At 48.6% G+C, this 21691-nt stretch overlaps 1 protein-coding gene across 5 annotated transcripts in view; it reads right to left on the bottom strand.

The window, feature by feature from the left end:
* Positions 1-21691, bottom strand: part of PRPF40A (pre-mRNA processing factor 40 homolog A) — a 1435679-nt gene that overhangs the window by 1382395 nt on the left and 31593 nt on the right. For all 5 annotated transcript variants that reach the window (XM_069616434.1, XM_069616435.1, XM_069616432.1 and 2 more), the window contains exon 2: positions 721-798. In XM_069616434.1, the coding sequence (XP_069472535.1) occupies positions 721-798 (78 nt within the window). The remainder of the gene's footprint in view (positions 1-720; positions 799-21691) is intronic.

The raw sequence follows: 21691 nt of genomic DNA, 5'->3' as shown, positions 1-21691 counted from the left end.
TGTCAAATGATCTCCCCATTCCATCTGAATACTAAAATGACGCCCCCAAAATTGCGACATGTTAATTATCGTCCCTTTGCGTGCCAACATGCTGACCACTACACAGACTAATGGCGCCGGAGGGGGGTTGTCGGTGATACCATTAAATGGTAGTGGGCGATAAAAAAAAAAACCCTGTGACGCCAGTTCAGACCCACGTTAATGGGCGATAACTGACACCGCAGGGTCTCAGGAGACACGGTGCGGTACACTTCATGGAGTGCCAACGAAAAAGTAAGTGTGTGCGGTGCAATTATGGGGGAATACAGGGCACAGTGATCTATGTGATCACCGCACCTTAAGAAGTCAGCAATGTAATGGTCAACATTGTGGGCGGCGCAGTGATCATAGGAGATTCATACCATCACTTCTTTGATGCTAAAAAGGACTATACTATTTTTGGTCTAATCAACCTCAACTTTGAGCCAAAGGTCTTTCTTGCCTATTGTTCAAAATCGATGTATAAATTGCTGGTTTTAGGTATTGCAATTTGACATCGCCTGGAAAGTGGTTTATGCACTGAACTTTATAAAACATTTTAACTGTTACGTGTCGTGAGACACCAATGTAAAGCCAATCTGAAAAATAAAACTAACTGTCTTTTGAGAAATTTCTAATAGTAACAAGATTTATTCAAGCAAAACAACAATTAAAAAAAATAAAAAGTAAATTAACACTTACATACGGCGGTCGCATTAACCGTGGTCCATTAGGGAAATGGCCTTGTTGATTTGGCCCATTTGGTCCATCACCACCAGGCTAAAAAATAAAATTACTTATATTAGCATAAACCTAGCCTACATGTTGAATGACTCAAATCTATGCGTGATCATTCAAAAAATCCCAAGTACATTAAAAACACTTGTGCAAGAACAAAATGAATTGTACCTCATGCATTTGTATGCGCCAAGCCTCCAGATTTTCAAAATGTTGCCAACCTCAGATTCGGCACTTGGCCTGCAGTATAAGAGCACTGAAGTTGGCAGGGAACACAAAGGAGTTGATAAGCAAGAGTTATAAGGGGCTTGGGGGTATCCGGCACTACCCATTAAACAGAAGCTACAAGGCAGTGTGGTCAGAGGGGAAGGGAGCAAATCGGGCGCTAATGCATAGTGTGCTGCAAAAAAGAAAAGGAAGTTAATTATACATGCACCATTGTGGTCAGATTATAATTTATACAGATTTCCAATGTCACAGTTCAGGTATCTGATCGAGTCAAGAGGGGAAGAAGCCCACATCTGTGTAATGAATAGCAGGGAATAGTTAGAAAATGTCAGGAGAAAATAAATTACAGCCAACAAGGGCAGCAGGGGTGTCCCCCGCTTTGTGATAGACAAAAACAAAAAAAGACACTGCGGTGCCGGGTCACAGGAGTCGGCGGCACGCAACGAAGTGTGCTGCTGTAAGGCAAGTAAAATTAGTGGGGGAGACTGACCAAGGTGAAAATGTCAAAAGGGAAATGCGGGTAAATAAGCTGTTTTTCCTCCCACTGACTTATCCTGTAGACATTTTCACGTATATCTCAAGAGCAGTGGCTGTGTAATCATCTTTTATTTTTGTTTAAATTGCAGACCTAGCGTGCATCCATTGAAATTACACCCTATTCAGGTGGTGTTGAAAGCCATGTTTTGAGAGATTTACAGACGGTGGGCGCATGACAAGAAAAAGATAGTTTGCAGGTCCTCTCTTTGCGGATGAGTTGCAAATCAAGCCCTTGAGTCCATTTGCTGTGTGAGGCACGTGTGCCACCAGATATGTGAAGCTTAGCTGCCAGGTACGCTGGTGTGCAACTCGTGACTGCTCTGTAGATGATACATACAGTCTTTAACACAATCCTATCCTGGCTTGCCGCTGAAGCCAATGTAGGTTGTGGAAGATTATGGTAATTCAGTCAAATTTCCGTGCTCCTGTAATAAGACTTGCTGCAGCGTGGTGGTCTGCTTTTAGGTGAGCCAAGTGATTAGCTGGAAGCCCCGTCAGGAGAATATTTACCCCATCAATGTGAAGGACCACATGGGCCTGCACTACAGACAGCTCTGAAGTCGTGCAATGGGAAAACTGTTTAAGAGTTGCCAAAGGGTAGAAATTCTGAGCCAGGCTATTTGGGCCTTCTTGGCTAGGTGTTTCTGGAAGGTCGGCTGCTGTCAATGGTGAAGCTTAAGTATTTTGCTGAGTCCGAGTCGTGGATCAAATCCTTCTACGCGCATATCATTGGGCCATGTTTGGACACTGTTTTTTTTAGAGGACGGGCCAATGAGGATGAATTCAGTCTTGGACGAGTTTATTTTGAGGTAGGCAGTCAACATCCATGACTGGACGATGGATAGGTAATCGCAGAGATAAATGATGTCCTGCGCACCATTTACTCATGTACAACTTATTGGTGTGCGCATTGGTATATGGCTACATTGGGATCTTTGAGGAGAGTGCCCAAAGGTTCCATGTAAACATTAAAAGGGAGGATGGAGCCTTGGGGGATCCTGCAGGAGACATGGAGTTGGTTAGAAAGCAAGAAGTTGATTTGAAGAGCCTGGTGTCTGCCTGAGAGGTAGGAGGTAAACAAATTTAGGAGAGTGCCAGCAAGGAGGGAGAGAAGGGTGCAGTGGTCGACAGTGTCGAATGCAGCCAAAAGATCAAGGGGGATAAGGGGGCATCAATCACCCTTATCTATTATTTGGAGGGCATTGTCCACCAACTGGATGGTTGCTGCGTCAATGCTACACTTGGGGCAGAACCCTGATTGGTCGTCATTCGAGTTGTTCGATTCTGGCGAGTAGTTGTATTTTTTTCCAAGATTTTGCCAATAAACTGGAGCTTCGTAATGGGATGGTAGTTGGCTAGACTCAAAGAATGTTTCAGCAAAGTGAGTGAAGTTGCACTTTTGAAGCTTTTCATGGTACAGTAGGTGCATTGGTTCCTCAAGCTACAGCATATTGCGCAGAAGACAAATGCCCCATTCTATATTCAGAAAGGCTTACTGCAATTTCCTCATGGTAGTGCACATTGTGTCCCATGAAATTTGATGTACTCGACATATCCCACACCATTACAACAGTACAAAAAGATGTAATTGCAGTTTCCATATGTTCAAGAACACTGCTCGACAAATGCTTTCCAGTACAGGTTATATTTGTCCAGTAAATTGCAGCGAGTACAATTGGCAATGGTATCTTTGCAATGTCCCCAGCGAAGCAGGTGAGTTGACAAGTTTACAGACCCTCCTGGGCCCTGGTCCCACATAAGTCTAGCCTTTTTAGAGCTCCCATGCCACTTGTGCATCCATGACCCACCCGCTCCCATTGCGCATCCACTTCCCAGTTTCCTCCCGCCTCCCAACCCACCCTCAGGCCCGGATTGGCATACAGGGCCTAGTGTGCCGTAACCTAGAGTGCAGCCTTTCTCCCTGCTCGCCTCTTTGGTCCCTGGCGAAGCAGGTGCGTTGACTAGCTTACAGACAGTCCTAGGCCCTGGTCGCACATAGATCTAGCCTTTTTTATAGCCCCAGGCCCCTTGTGCATTCGTGACTCACCCGCTCTCATCACGCTCTCATAACCTGTGCCGCCTCCGACCGTCTGAAGCATAAGCTTCTCCCCCGCCCGCTCTCCAGGAGCCTTAATTATAGGTGTCCTAAACACTGTCCACCATCTGAAGCCTAGGCCTTCTCCCATTGCCTGGGTGCCTCAGATTTAGGTGTTCAACTGCTGCCTGCCACTCTTTGAAACCTAGGCCTTTCTCCCACTATCAAGGTGTCTCAAATATAGCTACTCTTATTACTACCGTGGCTAAAGCCGGGCCCCCCTCTCTCTCTCTCACCGTCTAGGTCTCTCAAATTGAGAGATTAAGTACAGCGTGCTAGTCTCCATTATATCAGTGAAACCTACGCTCCCACTATCTTGTCATTCCAAAAATCTGGGCACTCGATACCTACCTTAATGGAGTCCTAGGCCGCCCAACAACCAAGAACACCCAGCAGCTTCCACATCTAGTAATCTTTCAACTACCTACCCTCCCAACCCTTCCCCATAGCCCCGAATAGGCCGAACCACACCCCACTTCTAGTACCCCCCTCCCCCCCCCCCCCTCTCGCCTGGACAGTGCTCCTATAGGTTAAAACACCTAACCTACCGACGGAAAAGACAGACCGCATTCGATAGCAACACAAGAAAAAGAAAAAAAACAGTTCTAGCACAAGACACGACAGACCGCCATTTGCTCTGTAAACTCTGCACCAAGACCAATTCTCACCACAGAGGACCGAAAATGCCCAGATGTAGAAATGGACGCCGATAAAGAGAGCAGGAACATGGAACAACTAATAAGGATACACGAAAGCAACAGCCCCCAATAGAAGCTGCCTTGAATGCAGAACACACCCCGCCTAATACTGCCATCAACAGAACAAACATTGCAAGAGACAAATCCGTGTATCTTACTCCGTACCTCGCAACAACCACAGAGCCTCGATACCTCAACACCGACATCTCGAGACAAGCAAAGAATCCCCCCCCTCCCTGCAAACGGCCGGAAAGAAGACGCGAGTACTAAAGAAGAGATTGGGAAGATATCAACCCTATCACTCCATTCCACAAGAACAGAAGGGCACTATTGATACCCACAACATACCATACAGGACAAAGCTCTAGTAGTCAACAACCCATCCACTAACCTAACAGACCAATTCAATGAAGAAGCAGCCTTCACTGATCTCCAACCAATAGGCATCATTAGAAAAGCACCACAAATGAACAGCCCAACTATCAATCTAGCAGATAGCTTCAATGAAGAAGCAGCCTTCGCTGAGCTTCATACAATCAACGTCAATACAGAAGCACCCCGATCGAACAACCACAAAACAAGGAACAAATAAAACTACACAAAAAAGTTCCATTGCAATCTAATCAACACAAGGTCAATGTCCAAACATGCCACCGAAATCTACGACCGCCTATGTGACGGAGGTATCGACTTCCTATTTCTAACTGAAACATGGCTAGATGACGATTACAAGATCATCCTCAACAACTGCCTAATATACACTTTTTTTAATCATTGCTGGCAAGCAGGCTTCCCACCACCGCTCCTGTGAGTTGACCGGAGTGTTAGCACTCCGGGGGGGGGGGGGGAATCACCGTGGTATCTACAGCTGACCCAGCCCATCTGATATAAGAGCTAGGGTGCCCCAGGAATACCCGCTCGGTGACCCCCCCCCCGCCCTTCCCAAAACACTTAGTTGTGAGAGGCAGTTAAGTCGCCCTGGAGCAACACCAAAAAACGCTGATCAGCACTGCAGCCCATATGATCAGGCTCCATACACCTCCCGCCATTTAAGCAAGCCCTCCCACACCACTCACTGGGTCCTGCGCAGTAACCGTGTCGAACACATACTCCGGGGGTACCGTGGTCAGATCGGCTTCCCGGATCAATAAGCCAAGTTACCCTGAGCCCATCCGCTCAAGGCCAGAGACACTCGCCTGCCATGGAGGACAACGGCGCAGCGGGCAGTACAGAAGCCCCAGCACTGCATGGGTTACGCCAGCTGCCCTGCAATTCACGAGACAACTCCACGCACTACAAGAAAGGGGATTGCTGAACAGGGAACCACATAACCCACCTATAGTTAAAGTGGGAGCCCCATTGGACAACAGGGCACCTTGGCCAGCAGACAAGAGCCAAAGACAACAGGGGCCCCTAACATACGGGTGCTGTGTCACATGAGGGAATCCCACTGCTGTGAATACGAAGACACAAACATACCCTTAGAAAGCTGAGAAGCTATCCAAGTGGACAACTGCCACCCTATAAGCCTCACGACACCAGCAATCAGGATGGCCTCCAAAAGGGGGCCAGGTCAAAAACAAGCAGACCACGTTGGAGAACTACACGGCAGGTGCGACGCAACGACCAGACATTGACAACGGAGACAGAGGTAAAGACCAGCCACTGCCTGTGGGGATCACAGCAGAACCTGGGAACCAGCAGATCCTGGAAGCCACGGCGGCGCTCCAGGTCACACTAGAAACCAAGATAGACGCTGTGGCTGTTGACATGGCGCAGCACCAGGATGTCTGGAACTTAACAGAAAGAACAGTCACACTGGTGGAACAAGTCCAGGAAAATACCACAGCAAGACCAGACGACAAAGGACGTGGATGTTAGGCAGAAAGTTAAGCTACTGGAAGATAGAGCTGAGGAGGCAGAAGGTCAGGCGCGTAGGAAAATCATACATATTGTTGGCCTCCCTGAAGAATCGAAGGAACAGATCCTACCAATTATGTGAAGAACCTACTGATCCAGGAAATTGGGGCACAGAATCTTACACAGGGGTTCACGATCAAGTGGGCCCACCGATCCCTGGTTAGGAGACATCCACCTGGCACTCCACCTAGACCAATGATAGCTAAAGCACTGAATTAAAAAGACAGGGAAAAAAAACTAAATCTTGGCCTTCTCCAGGTCCAGTGGCATCATCCAAAGAGACTCTGCGAAGATAGTTTTTATATAGTGACATTTTTGAAGTGCCATTTTGGTCGACACAAAATACCCCCCCCCCATAAACCCCTGTTTTTATAACAATGATAGGTAGCTGGCTTTCAGTGCTAATGTCTTCAAGCTGCTCCTCCTCCTCCAAGTTTTTGGGAGAGGGGATTGTTCTTTTCATGCAGATTAGGTCTGCCTCGAAAAGAAGCCACCGTGACCCAGAGTCTGGGACTCATCGTGACCCCCCCCCCCCTCCTCCATGACAGCCAGCAGGGGAACAAGCCTTTGGCAGAAAAAAACCCTTGGAATGGAGATGGTCGCAGAAGACACTGCAGCAGAGACCGATGGTCGATGAGATGGATGCTGGCTGGTCAGGTCCGGAAGGAATAGCGTCAAAGGACTCCAAGATACTGTGTGCAGCTGAGAGCAGACTAAGGGTAAAGAACCCAGGCAAGGACAAACAGAGAAAATAACCCTTTGGGAGCCGAAGAGGCAGAATGAAAGGAGGAGGAGGAGCAAGGAAGGCGGAATGGGAGCAGAACAAAATACCCAAAAAATAAATTAAAGGGCAAGCGGGAAAAAATGGCAGAAAGAAATCCAAAAACTGGGAGGAACAGAAGGCAAGAAAACAAACAGGCGAAAGCAAATGCCCAGAGAGAACACTATGGAGCGCAAGCAACGGAGAAGAAACAATTTGTTGCAACGAGCCGAGCCGCCCTACCGCCGTCTAGTAAATACTATCCGGTGGCGGCCATCTTGGAAACAACACTAGACCGCTGCCTGCACGTAATGAAATATGTGGCGGCACGGTCTAATGGCGGCCAAACCTCCACCTCCTCCACAACCGCCAGTGGTCAACAGCCGTGACATTTTAATTGACACTTTTTACTAACGAAACAAAAATGAAACAAAATTTTAAAAAATACATTCAGAATTTTTTTTTGGGCATTTTTGTGTCGACAAAATAGAATGTCGAAAATGTGTTTTCGAAAATATAACTGGATACCAAGATCGCAGTGTATCCAGACTATACTTTGCAGGTTCAAAGGAGGCGAGCACAATTCATTTCTACGAAGGCAAGACTCAAGAAAGCTGGGCTGAGGTACATGTTAATATACCCGGCAACACTGAAAGTATTTCATAACCATAAAACCCTCTTCTTCAAGTCGCCTGCACAAGAGTGGATGGATGCTTACTCAGATGCCAGATTCGGAGGAGCAGAGCTGGAAGAACTAGGAAACGCCTGGACTGCCGGGTATGCCAGATAACATCTGATGCAGCAGATATGATGTGGTGTACAAACATGTTTACGCTGCGCACTGCAATAGCTGTATTGATAGCATAAGGGCAACTTGATCTGACAAGTATACCGGGATCTCAGTCAGCGGCCAGATTGTCCGGGTCATGGTATAAGGTCATGACCTGGACAATCTGGCTACTGGCCTTGAGCGCAAGTGATGAAAAGTGGAGTTAAAGTGGCCATGTCCACCTGGGATCGGCTATGTGATAAAGTTATTCAAAAGTAGGATAGATTTGAAAGTGAAAAAAACATGCTTGTGGTAATATGGTCATAGGGTTCCGGCTTCGCCTTCTGCAGGCTGCCATGGAAAGGTAAGAGGGGTTCTGTACTGAGCCCCACTTCCTCTTTCCATGGTGGCCATCTTGGAAAAGGATTTTCCTTCCTACAGCTGGACTATTTTTATTAGCACCCCGGGTTCTCGCTTTGGGAACCAGGGGTGTTAATGGCCTTCATCTGCCATTGTAGGGGAAGCAGTGGAGGACAATGGTCTGGAGCTCTAGTTATTTATAATGCGCCAAAGCCCACAGGCATCAGGGCGCACACCGACACTTCGCTTGGGCCGATAATTTGGGCTGCCGGGCCGTTATCCCAATTTGCAATCCATGGAACGTGGGATGAAGGCCACATTATTCCCCTTAGCATAACAGAAAATGCTAATGGAAATGTTGGAAAAATGTAATGAGTCCAAGTATGGTCACGTGGCACTGTCCGGAAGGTCCACAGTGACATCAGACGTTCGCGGACGTCGACTGGAGCAAAAACATTGGAAAAAGTATAGAAGTGTTAAAAATTATGCTAGAAGGTGGGAAATGTTTTAACGTGAAATGTAGTAAATTGGACACAAATGTTGCTATAAAGGGGTAAGTATGACATTACTAAGTTGTAGGAAAATCTTGCACTGGTAAAAAACCCATGGAAGTCCCTTTTAAAAAAAAAAAAAAAAAAAAAAAAAAAAACACACTTTGTGACAGACACATTATGGTAAAGTTGCATCAATAAAAACCTATACAATTCAATGAAAAACTTTGTTAAAGGGGTGTTATGGTTAAGTTGTACTAGCAAAAACCTATGAAATTCAATGGAAACACGTTACAGGGACGTTATGGTTACACGTTTGTTTTGTTTTCATTTTATTCGTATTTATATAGCACACAACAGCCCGAGGACATTGTGGCACTTGTTACAGTACAAAGCTTACTTAGTTACATGGTCATTAGCAGTATATATACAGGTTGCAATATAGTTCTATTACATTTGTGTTATATTACAATATACATGGCAGAAGTGGAGGAGGCAGTCCTCCACTTGCTAGTTGAGGAGAGTGGCCTTGAGGTTGTTGCGGAAGACAGATGGAAGTTTCAGCTCCAAGGGTAGCAGGGAGTGAGTTGGAGTTTCGGTGCAATATAGGAGAAGCCTAGACCTCCCGCTGTGGCTCTCTTTATGCGTGGTATGTGTAGCTGGTTGGTGTACTGAGCTCTGGTGGGGCGAGTGGATGTGGCCCTTGATATTGCTTCAGATGGGTATGCTGGAGCGGTTTAGTTGATGCAACTGAGTGATGGTGAGGATTTTCAGAGTAATACGGTCTTTGACCTGGAGCCACCGTGCTTCCCGTCGGGCGTGGGATATATGGTCTCTTCTAGGGATGCTCATGGCGGCTCCGAGGGCATTGTTTTGTGTGGTTTGCAGTCTGTGAATGTTTTTGGCGGAGGTGCCAGCTACAAGGGCGTTGCAATAATAGAGTTTGGCTTCTATAGTTGCTCTAGCTATGGCCAAGCGGTTGGGGGTGGATAAGTAGGGTTTAATGGCATTGATGAGTTTGGTGCTGAACGCTGATGCAGAGGCTATGGCGCTGACTTGTTTGTTCATCGATAGGATTTGCATCAATGTGAACACCTAGAGTCTTGACAAAGGATGATACGGAGATGGTCGAGTTGTCTATGTTGAAGTTGTTGTATTTGGGGCTTAGTTTCGATAATGTGTTAGTCTGGCCCAGGATGAGAATTTCAGTGTTCTCCCCGTTAAGACAGAGGCCATTGATTGCCATCCAAGCTTGGATAGTGGCATAGATGTTGTGAAGGGCCGTGGCATCTTGGTGATAGAGTCCAGATGGAGGTAAAAGTACCGAGTGTCGTCTGCATAGTTTGTATATGCAGCACCCATGGAGTCAAATAGGTCGAAGAGGGGTTTTGTGAAGAGGTTATAGAGGGTGGGGGCTGTACAAGATCCTTGTGGGACACCGCAGTTTATAGTGGTAGGATCTGCATTAGCTGTGTCGGAGTAGACCTTCATGGCACTTCCTTGAAGGAAGTGATCCAGGATGCTGCTTGATTAGAGAAATGGGCTGCATGGGTGAGGTGGGTGGTGAGTGTTTGGTGATCTACCAGGTCAAAAGCAGCTGATAGATCGAGGAGGAGGAGTAAGGCAGGTTTGCCTTTGTCCATGATCTGTGAGATTTGATTTTTTAGGTCTAATAAGGCGAATTCTGTTCCATGCCCGACACGGAAGCCAGATTGTCTTTTGCCTAGTATGGAGTTAGCTTCTATGTACGATTGGATGTGAGCTGCTTTGTCCAGGATTTTTAGGAGGAACGGCGCGTAAAACTAAAAGAACGCGAAATTAGACAACTAATGCCACCATTGTGCACTGCAAGGACTAACACCCATGACATCAAAGATGCCATCACAAATCTCATTCATGACATCACTGATGACATCACATGTGCATTTAGTTTTAATAGGAAGCCTCCACAAGGGATTGGTATTGTAATGGTGGCAGAAAACTATCAGATTATTGGAAGAACTATCATGCGAGAAGTAGGTCATGGAGGAATGTATTGCTATACAAACCACTATATTACACACTTCTTCACCGTACATGAAGTGACTCATGCGCAAGCATAGCCATTGTCTGCACCATGCCTCATGCAAGTGTAACCTTCACAATCTTGCCATGTTACATAGTGAAATCATGACTGCATTAGTTTTAGAGTGTTGGGTACTGTGAAACATGTAAGAAGTAGCTACCATTGCCTTTATAACTACATCATTGCATTACTGCACAGAAATAATAAGGACACCACAATGCATACAAACATGACCATATACAAGGGAATTAAAATAACCAAAAAAAAAAGCAGTATTACCAGAAACAGTTCATAACAGAACTGATTATCTACATGCAGAAACCAGTGCTGTGTTTTACACTTTCCTCTTCCCCTCTAAGATCATATGATGCGAGTGAACCGTAAGGAAGGTAGTGCAAGAACATAGGAGAAGCCGTACACAAATATTGAAGCTTTTGAATTGTTTATTACTGACTGTTAACAATGAAAAGCACTTGGCCTACTTATGGTACCGAACAAAACAGAGGGAGCCACACATGTGATGTCATGAATGAGATTTGTGATGGCATCTTTGATGTCATGGGTGTCAGTCCTTGCAGTGCACACTGGTGGCACGAGTTATGGTTGCTTGGTTTACTATAACTGTCGGATTTCAGGGGGAGTTCGGTTTTACCTGAAACCATAACAATATAGATATGCCTCACTCGACACCACACACCTTCCCTCCAACTACCGCCCTACTAGTGCTCTCTGTCCACACCAAGAGGGGCCCACATCCAAGCCTGCATCTCCGCGGCATCTAACAACTCGGCCAAACTCTTTAAAATCTGCAAGGAGCTGGTCAATCTTGCTGCAGTTTACCTCTCATGTCCCCTCCCAGGCCCTCTGCTTCTCATTTAATCTCTAAAACTATCCCCTTGGTCTTCCTCTCCTCCCCCTTCCACTCCCGGTCTTCCTCTGGCCCTTCTTTCACCTCCTCTCCTTCTCTGCCTTTCCCCTGTTCCCCACCGACAAGGTTTCTAGACAAGTCTGATCTATGAAAGTCTCGTCGAAACAGGTTTAGCCCTGTTCCCCCAAAACCATCAAGGACCACATTGACACCCTGGCCCCTGCTGATTCTGCAACCATTCCTTCGCCACTGGAGTATTCCCCTCCCCTCAGAAGCACTGCCTTGTGCGCCCTCTTCTTAAGAAACCCTGCTGACCCCTACTGCCTTGCTAACTACCGCCCAATCTCCATCGCTCCTTTCCTGGGCAAACTCCTGGAAAAGCTGGCCATCTCCCAGCTAAGTCTTCACACTCAATCTGTTGGTGGTCTCCACGACCATCAGTCTGGCTTCAGAGCTGCCAGAAGCATGGAAACTGCTCTCCTGAACATCCGTGAAGTCTGCTCTCTAATCGTGATTCCAACACCCCTTGTGTCCTCTTCTCATCTCTCTTCTGCCTTTTACACCGTCAACCATGCCATCCTGCTCAACCGTCTGTGATAACCTGGGTATCACCGATCAGGCACTGGCTTGGCTGACCTTTCTCTCCGATCGACCATCCCAGGTCCAACTTGGGTCCTTCCTCTCCCATCTCTAGCTGTGCTGTTTCCCAGGGGTCCAACCTCTCTCCCTGGCTGTAAACCAATAACGAACTTCTTGCCCACCGCATCGCTGCTCTCTGCCCGCACTTTCAGTGCTCTGCAGATGACAACTCATTTTCAGGCTCCCTTCCTCCACCTCTTCTCCTGCTCATGTCCGCCATCCAGGAGCTGTGTGCCACCAATGATCTCTGCCTTAATGCCAGTAAGACTGGGATTCTCCTCATCAGCACACCCAATACCTCCTTTCCGGTCACCCTCCGACCGGCTCTTGGCCCTCTTCCCGCTCCTACCTGGGAGGCTGAAAACCTCTGTCATCTTGGACTCCACGCTTTACTTCTCTCCTCACATCTCTAAGAAGTCACACTACCAGCTGCACCTCCTCAGATATTTTTCCTTTCCTCTCCTTTCTCCAGAAGCTCACTGTCACCAGAGCGCTAGGTCTCTCTAGGTCGGACGATTGCAACAGCCTCCTTCTAAATCTGCCTGCCTCTACTCTCTGAAACTCATCCAAAACAGGACTGCAAGACTTTCCCTTGGCCTCTAACCCAGGGATCGTATCTCTGCAGGACTGAAATCCCTGCACTGGCTCCCTGTGCCGGTGAGGATTAAGTTCAAAACCCTCTGCATTGTCCACAAGGACAACCTGGGACCTAAATACAGTCAACTCTCTCTTCCTAAATATCTTCCGTCTCAGGCTCTTTGCTCATCCGCCTCCAACTACCTCAGGGTAGTCGCTTCTCCAAGCAGCGAGCTGGAGCTGGTGGTGATACTTTTTCTTCTGCTGGGGCCTCCCTCTGGAATAGCCTCACTGCCTCTCTGAAACTTGGAGAACCATCTCTGGTTCCGGAAGCACATCAAGACCTTCCTCTTGGCTTCGCTTTCTCTCCTCTTCCCCTCTGTTGATCTCCTGGCTGAATCTGAAATTGCACTGGTTACCTCACCACCTTCTGATCTCGGGCCCAGGTTCCCTCCCCGCCAGTAGCACACCTGCACTGCCCCCCTGGCAACCCTTGCTCTCGGGGACTGTTTCTGTATCACTACAGCCCCCACAAGCACTTGCCCCTGATGTCTGCACTTACCCATGCACTTGTCACCAGCTGGCCGCACTTTTATTGTATTTATTTTTTTACTGTTATCCTATTTACTGCACTCCCTCCCCCCCACAACCCCGCACTTTTCCCCTTCCCCTGCGGGATCTCAAGGTCACTTGGCCTAGTAGGATCGTTGTCGGTCTTCCCTTTGTTTCCACTCCCTAGCCTCGTTGCACCTTGAAACACTTGTGTATAGGCGCGTCATAAATGCCGTATCATTTCCAGCACCCACTTAATTACTAAACTCTTGGACCACACTGCATACGAACAGCTCTGCCTCTTCACTAAAACCAACAACCTTTTTGACCCAGCCCAAACAGGATTGAGACCCCTTCAAGGAGCTGAATCTTCTCATGACGGTTTGGGACGACATCACACTTGGAGGGATACACAGCTCATCCTTCCCTACCCATCTGCCGCCTTCAACACCATGGACCACACCATAACCCTCAGACAGGCTACACGCTGTAGTAATCAAAGACACTGCTCCAACATGGATCTCCTCCTTCATCCTGAACCGCTTGCAAAATTTTGCTCCACCCTCCCTCTACTCGTTCCATCCGGTCCCGTCCCACCAAAAGAGGACCCGCAGGGAGCCTCTCTCTTCAATACCTTCCTCGGCCCACTCCATGTACTTATCCGATCTCAACATTATCTGCTACAACCATGCAGACACCCAGATCATCCAAAAGATCCTCAAGTCGTCAGCCTCACCCCTAACCCGACCTCTCCTCCCGACTTTCTGAAATCAACCTCCTCCTCAACCCAGTCAAAACAGAAATCCAAATACGGTAAATCTGCTTTCCTTCTCCAACCCATCACCTGGATACACTCCCCAAGACCCACCCCTGCAGCATCCACTACTGTAAAAATCTCAAGAGGCTTTCTGGACTAATCCCCCCACCCCCCATCTCTCTCCACTACATCAACTCAGTGTCCAGAACCTGTCTCTTCCACCCAATCATCCCCAGGCAAATCTTTTCTGGTACCTCTCCTACCAACACCGAACCCTGCTATCCTTGCAATCATGATGTTACCTGTTCAGTGTAATAGCATTCAATGGGACAGTACTTGCAGGGCCTAATGGTGCAGAGCTAATGGGCTTCTATATTTTTAAAGAGACAGTAACAGCACTTCTCAGCAGGGCTGTGTAATCTATTCTCTACCAGAGCTGCCACCAACACGTTGCTTGGAGAAGCAACTGACCCTGAGGGAGTTGGAGGCGGCTGAGCAAAGGGCTCGGGAAGGAAGGTATTTAGGAAGAGAAAGTTGAAGGAATTGCAGCCCCAGGCCCCAGAAGTCCATGTGGACAATGCAGAGGGTTTTGAACTTAATCCTTGCAGCCACTGGGAGCCAGTGCAGAGATTTCAGTCCTGGAGAGATATGATCCCTGGGCTTGAGGCCAAGGACAAGTCTCGCAGTCCTGTTCTGGATAAGTTGCAGAGGGCGGAGAGTAGAGGCAGGCAGATTTAGATAGAGGCTGTTACAGTAGTCCAGCCTAGAGAGAACCAGGGCTCTGGAGACAGTGAGCTTCTGGGGGACGGAGAGGAAAGGAGGAATACCTCTGAGGAGGTGCAGCTGGTAGTGTGACATAAGAGAAGTCAGATGTGAGGAGAGAAGGAGAGTGTGGAGTCAAAGATGACCTCTAGGTTTTTAGCCTCAAAGGTGGGAGCAGGAGGGCCAAGAGAGGCCGGCCAGAGGGCTACAGGGAAGGAGGGAGCCAGTGTGCCGATGAGGAGAATCTCAGTCTTGCTGGCATTAAAGCAGCGGTCATTGGCGGCACACCACTCCTGGATAGCAGACAGTCAGAGATGAGGGACGGGGCGGGAGGAGGCAGGGGGTAGCCTGAAAATGAGCTGGGTGTCATCCACATAGCACTGGAAGTTGGGGCAGAGAGTGGCGATGCGGTGGGCGAGGAGTGCTAGGTATTGGTTGAAAAGCCAGGGAAAGAGGTTAGACCCCTGGGTGACACCAGGGGGAGAGAGAGAGAGAGGAAGGACCCCAGTTAGACCTGGGAGGGTCAGTCAGAGAGGAAAGAGGTCAGCCACGCCAGAGCCTGACCAGCGATACCCAGGTTATCACGGAGACGGTTGAGCAGGATGGCACGGTTGACAGTATCAAAGGCAGAAGAGAGATCAAGCAGGATGAGGACGCAAGGGGTGTTAGAATCAAGGTTGGAGAGCAGGTCTTCACGGATGTTCAGGAGAGCAGTTTCCGTGCTTCTGGCAGCTCTGAAGCCAAACTGATGGTCATGAAGACAACCAGCAGATTCAGTATGGAGATGGCCAGTTTCTCCAGGAGCTTGCCCAGGAAGGGAGTGATAGAGATTGGGCGATAGTTAGCCGGGCAAGTGGGGTCAGCAGAGGGTTTCTTAAGAAGGGGGTGCACAAGGGAGTGGTTCAGGGGGATGGGAAGACTCCAGTGGTAAAGGAGTGGTTGCAGACATCAGCCAGGGTAGGGGCCAGGGAGTCGATATGGTCCTTGATAGTTTTGGAATAACATGGGTAGACCTATTTCGACGAGACTTTCATAGATCAGACTTGTCTAGAAACCTCATCTGCGGAGAAAAGGAAGAGAAGGAGGGGTGGCTGCAGAAGGGCCAGAGGAGGAGCAGGGAGTAGGGGGGAGGGAGAGGATAGGGGAAGGGAGAGGATACGAGGAAAGTGCAGACAAGATGTCCTGCGTTTTTGAGAAGAAATGACAGGCCAGTGCCGCACAGAGGGCCTGGGAAGGGACAGGAGAGGTAGAGACTGCGGCAGGATTGGACAGTTCCTTGCAGATCAGCATATGACAATGCTGGCCTAAATTGGGAACAGCCAGCATAGACATGTTGCTACAGAGGCATATTTTGGGCACAACTAGCATGCCAATGTGTTACATCAGTGACAGTACTGTCTTACACTTGACACATTGATCATTAAAATGTGTTGTGTTCTACAATGTTCTCGTCTGTTGTTGGTGACATGGAATGTACATGTTCCCCTTTAGAACTGATTTTAAACTTATGGCTTTTTGGTCACTTTTCCTGCTGTAAAATGCACAATTTTAGCCCCATATTTGGAAAAGAAATCTTGGGGGTCCCCCCCCAAACCCTCCCTGATCGTTATAGCTCCCACGCCGATCTCGGTCGCCCCCACTATTTCAGAGAAATATCAACACACAGTGGAAGAAATCCAAAGAAACTAACCTTTGTTCACTTCCCCCCGCCCCCGACACCAAAAAGCTATCTTTGGGACTGCATGGCTATGCCTGTGATGCTATTGTGTCAAAGGTCACACAATCGCTTTTGAATATACTGCTTTGGGTGAGGGTGTTCACTTCTGGCTCGCCGGCCCACTAGGTGACAAAAAGTTAATGCTTCGGCCCCACATTCAAAAAGGTTGGACAAGCATGATTTAAAGGACCTTGAATTTAATCCTGGGAGCCAATTAAGAGATTTCAAGGCTGGAAAGATACGATCCCAGGGCTTGAAGCCAAGGACATGTCTTGCAGTCCTGTTCTGGATGAGTTGCAGAGGGCGGAGAGTAGAAGCAGGTAGATTTAGAAAGAGGCTGTTGCAGTAGTCCAGCCTAGAGAGAACCAGAGCTCTAGAGACAGTAAGCTTGTGGGGGAAAAAGGAAAGGAAGAATACCTCTGAGGAGGTGCAGTGGGTAGTTTGACTTCTTAGAGACGTCAGATATGTGAGGAGAAAAGGAGTGTGGAGTCGAAGATTACCCCGGGGTGCTTCGCTGCGCAAGAGGGCCAAGGGAGGCCGATCAAAGAGTGACAGGAAAGGAGGGTGCAGGTGTGCTAATGAGGAGAATCTCTGTCTTACTGTCATAAAGACAGAGGTCATTGTTGGCACACCACTCCTAGGATAGCAGAAAGACAATCGGAGGGAAAGAAGGTGGCAGAGGAAAGCCTGAAAACGAGCTAAATCATACACATAGCACTGAAAGTGGGAGCAGAGAGCGGCAATGCGGTGGGCAAGGAGTGCTAGGCATTGGTTGAAAAGCCAGGGAGCGGTTAGACCCCTGGGGAACACCACAAGTAGAAAGTGAGATAGAGGAAAGGAAGGACCCAAGTTGTACCTGAGAGGGTCGGCCAAAGGAAAGAGGTCAGCCAAGTCAGGGCCTGACCGGTGATACCCAGGTTATCACAGAGACGGTTGAGCAGGGTGGCATGGTTGACTGTGTCAAAGGCAGAAGAGAGATCAAGTAGGATTAGGACAGAAGGGATGTTTGAGTCAGTTGTAGAGCAGGTCTTCACGGATGTTCAGGAGAGCAGTTTCCGTGCTTCAGGCAGCTCTAAAGACAGACTGATGGTCATGGAGACAACCAACAGAGTCAGTGTGAAGATTAAGCTGGGAGATGGCCAGCTTTTCCGGGAGTTTGCCCAAGAAAGAAGTGATGGATATCGGGCGACGAGGAGTCAGCTGTGGGTTTCTTCAGAAGAGGGCTCACAAGGGAGTGCTTCAGAGGGGAGGGGAAGGCTACAGAGGTGAAGGAGTGGTTGCAGAAGTCGGCCGGAGAAAGTGGGTCAATGTGGTCCTTGATGGTTTTAGACAAACAGGGAAGAACCCGTTTGACAAGACTTTCATAGATCGGACTGGTCTAAAAACCTTGTCAGGGGTGAACAAAGGAAGAGAAAGAGGGAGGGGGTGGCTGCAGGAAGGTCAGATTTTGCAGAGACAAAAGGGGGAAGAGGTGGAGAGGACGAGAGGGTGGACAGGATGTCCAGGGTTATAGAGATGAAGTGAGAGGCAAGGGCATTGTATAGGGACTGGGAGGCGACAGGAGAAGTAGAGACTGCAGCAGGGATGGCCAGCTTTTTGCAGATTTTAAAAAGTTCGGCCGAGTTGTTCGATGCTGCAGGGACGCGGGCTTGCTTCTTAGTATGGATAAAGAGCTGATATTGCCTTTAGAGCACGCGGCAGGCCAGTTTGGCAGAGGATGCACGCCATTTCCTCTCAGCACCACTACACTTGCGTTTAAGGGCAGCTAGGTCAGAATAGTACCAAGACTTGCACTTGTCTTTGGGCTTCAAGCGGATCCTCATGATAGGGGCAAGAACACCCAGAGGATCAGAGATAGAAGAGTAGAGCATTTAAAGGGCTGTGTCAGGGTGAGCGCCCGCAAGAGGGGGAGAGAAAGTGGCTGTAAAGCCTCAATTGACACTTCATGGGTCCGAAGATCGGGATAGTAGGTGGCAGTGTTGGAGGCAGTTTGGCCGGAAGGGTTCAGAGGGAGAAATGGGAGGAAAGGAGGGAGTGATAACTCCATGAGAGGGGTGTGGTCCGATTGATGGATAGGGGGAGATCAGGGGAGGTCAGAGGAGATTAAAGCATCAAGTGTGTGCCCTGCAAAGTGAGTCAGGCCAAAGGGGAGAATAGAAAGAAGCTAGGAAGTCACAAAAGAGTCCAGCGGATGAGCAGGGAGTATCCAGATGGATGTTGGTCTCCAAGAGGTAAGAGTGGTAGAGGCCAGGAGGGAAGAGGAGAAGTTTGCCCGCTCAGAGTGGAAGGATGCGATCTGACCAGGTGGCTGATAGACGATTGCCATGGTAAGAGGGTGGTCAGGTGATACGGAAAGCATGCAGACAAGGTGAAGATCAGGGCTACTCCCCCCCCCCCCCCTCCGGACCAGGTGGAGCTGGGTGCAGAGAGGATCTTATAGCCATCAGGGAGGAGTGTCAAAGCTAGTGACAGAGCTGGCCGTGAACCGACACCAAGGTCAAGTTCTTCCAGGAGGCGACAGATGTCAGAGGATGGTTTAACGGCTGAACGAGAGTTGAGTGGCAATATGGAGAAGGTTGACATCCTTGACGGACTTCCGGGGAGGGGTACAAATCAGAGGTACGCACTTCAGAGGTGTAGGAGCCCAAGGGGGGGGGCAGGAGATGGAGGAGCGGGCAAGGCAGCCAAGGGGGAAGCTGAGGTGGGGGGAGGCAAGGAAGCAAGGGGGCAGCAGGAGATGAAAGGAAGTGGATGAGGCGTGGAAGCGCCTATCAAAGAGGAGGAGGTTGGCCTGAGGGCCTTGGACCAAGACACTGCTATTCAGGTAGACAATGATTTTCATAGAGTCGAAGGGGACCAGGAGGGCCTCCCAACGGGTGCCACCATTAATGGGAGGGGAGGAGAGAGCCCAGAGACCATATGAAGAGTCCATAGATCTGACGAGGGAATGACAAATGATGTCGGTGAGAGGCTGTCTGGAGGAAGCGATGGGATATGGAGACCAGGGTTAGAGACCAAAATGTCCTTTTTGAGCACCCTGCCAGACTTGGTGAGAAAGGGAAAATAGTTGATGGCTCGGTAAACCTTAGGTGCTGCGGCTTACCAGGTCAGGAAACTCCAAAGAATCCAAAACTCTGCTGCTCGTCTCCTCCTTGTCCTCACACCAAGAGAACATAGTAGCCCTGCCCTCAGAGCTCTACACTGGCTCCCCATAGGCCCGACAGACTACCTTTAAAGCAATGAGCATCACTCACCAAGTCTTCAATAAAACTGGACCCAGATCAGCTCACACGGTATCACCCCTCCGAAAATGTTTACGATTCTGCTCTTCTCCTCAATATCCCCATGACAACTCCACCAAATTGGGAGGATCCTCATTCTCCATCCAAGCCTCGTCATCTGGAACACCTTTCCTATCCAACCATCACTTGACAAACCTTGTGTGCATACACCTACAGGGGCGCGGGGATACCAGTTGTCACAGCCTGCCAAACACTATCCACACACCACTCTGTGTACAAAAACATACAACAGCCCACCTGGTCACCTTCTCTCAGGGCACCCTGACAGTTTGAGGTCAACCAGTACTTCACCAAAGCAACTTAAGACAGCCGCCCAGGACACAAACCCAAGTACTGCGTTCACGTCACATCCACGACACCCTACCTTGGCTACACACCTCAAGGAGCCATACTAGTAACCCATCAGCAGTCAAAGAGCTATGGGGATTGCTGAGAATAAAACACTCACGTACCTGGAATGGGAATCAAACTCAATGATGTCCTATTCCAATCTAGCAATAATGCAGCCTTTACAGAGGACCTAAGCACCCAACTACTTAAGACAATTGCACATTAAGAACTGTGAAGGATAGTACATGTACTGCTTTAGAAGAAAAGGTTAGAACATGTGTTTCACTTTGACGGGAGAGGGAGAGGGGGAAAGAGGCCGAGCCATCAGCAAAAGCCTGGGAAAGGAAGGTGGCTCACAAGAGTTGGGGAATGCGCAAGAAGCTCCCCACTAGAGATGAACTTGGTTGATTGAATTCTGCAGGGCAGCGGAGGGGTCCCCAGGCTGGTAGCAAGAGCGGGACTCCCTATAGGATATTCCGTGGTACGCTGAAGTCTAGGGCATTGCCACGCGCAAGGTCTGAAAGAAGGCACAATAAGGGTAGGGAGCTCTCCAGTATATATTGCTGCAATAGACTATTCCCAGGTATTTGACTGTATAAGCTGGAACTTACTGTGGAAGAACTCTGGGGACTGGGGAATTCCACCTGTTCTACTCAATTGTCTGGGGAGGATAGCTCAGGGGCAATGCACTCGCCTTCGAAGCAAGACTATGCAGACCACCACAGGTCCAATACCCCAGGTCCACGTGTGGAAAGCTCTAGGTATTAAGCACGTTATAAATAAATTAAAGTAAATAAAATAAATGTTAACCCACCTGCACAAATCGACTTTAACAGTGAGGTTGATGGGCAGGGGGCTCTGATGGAACAAATTCCACCTAAAAGGGGCCTTTGCCAAAGTTGCGTCTTGGCCCATTGCCTTTTCAATCGGCAACTGTCGGATTTGGGTGACTTCCTGGTAAGGTCTTGTTTTGCCCCGCCCATGATATCAACCCTGTCCATCCCTTAACTCGGAGATGAGAGCCTTCGTGATGGGACACAGGTGGGATTGGAGAGACAGCTTGAATCAATGCAGATTTATTCCAATCAAATGCAGTGGTCAAGCTCTTACACATGCAGGACAGGTCTGTCTTAGGTGGTGATGAGCAAGGTAATCAACATAAGTATGATTTTAGCTGATATAATGTGTTCAGATGGCATTAAGTCTTTTGCATTTATTGCAACTTTTAATCATGTTACACTTTTGTAATTTGTTCTGATCAAACACCAGAATCAGCACTCCAGCAACACAGGAGCGACAAAATGGCTTGAGGTAAGTACTACCCAGAGTCCCACAGTACCCGAGGAGTGATGATGCAGCTGGATTCTTTCACGGTGCAAGAGCGGGAGACCCCAGTCTCTGTTTCCTTAGGTCATGGGGAAGAAAGGGGGTACTCTGGACGGGATGTTGCAGCAGTTGAAAGGCCTCTCAGCAAAGTCTTACTCCCACGTTGGTCTGCAGTTTTAGCAC

The sequence above is a fragment of the Ambystoma mexicanum genome, chromosome 9, assembly GCF_040938575.1.
Source record: "Ambystoma mexicanum isolate Mex_15411 chromosome 9, UKY_AmexF1_1, whole genome shotgun sequence".
Taxonomy (NCBI): Eukaryota; Metazoa; Chordata; class Amphibia; order Caudata; family Ambystomatidae; genus Ambystoma; species Ambystoma mexicanum.
This window is presented reverse-complemented; position numbering and strand designations above follow the sequence as displayed.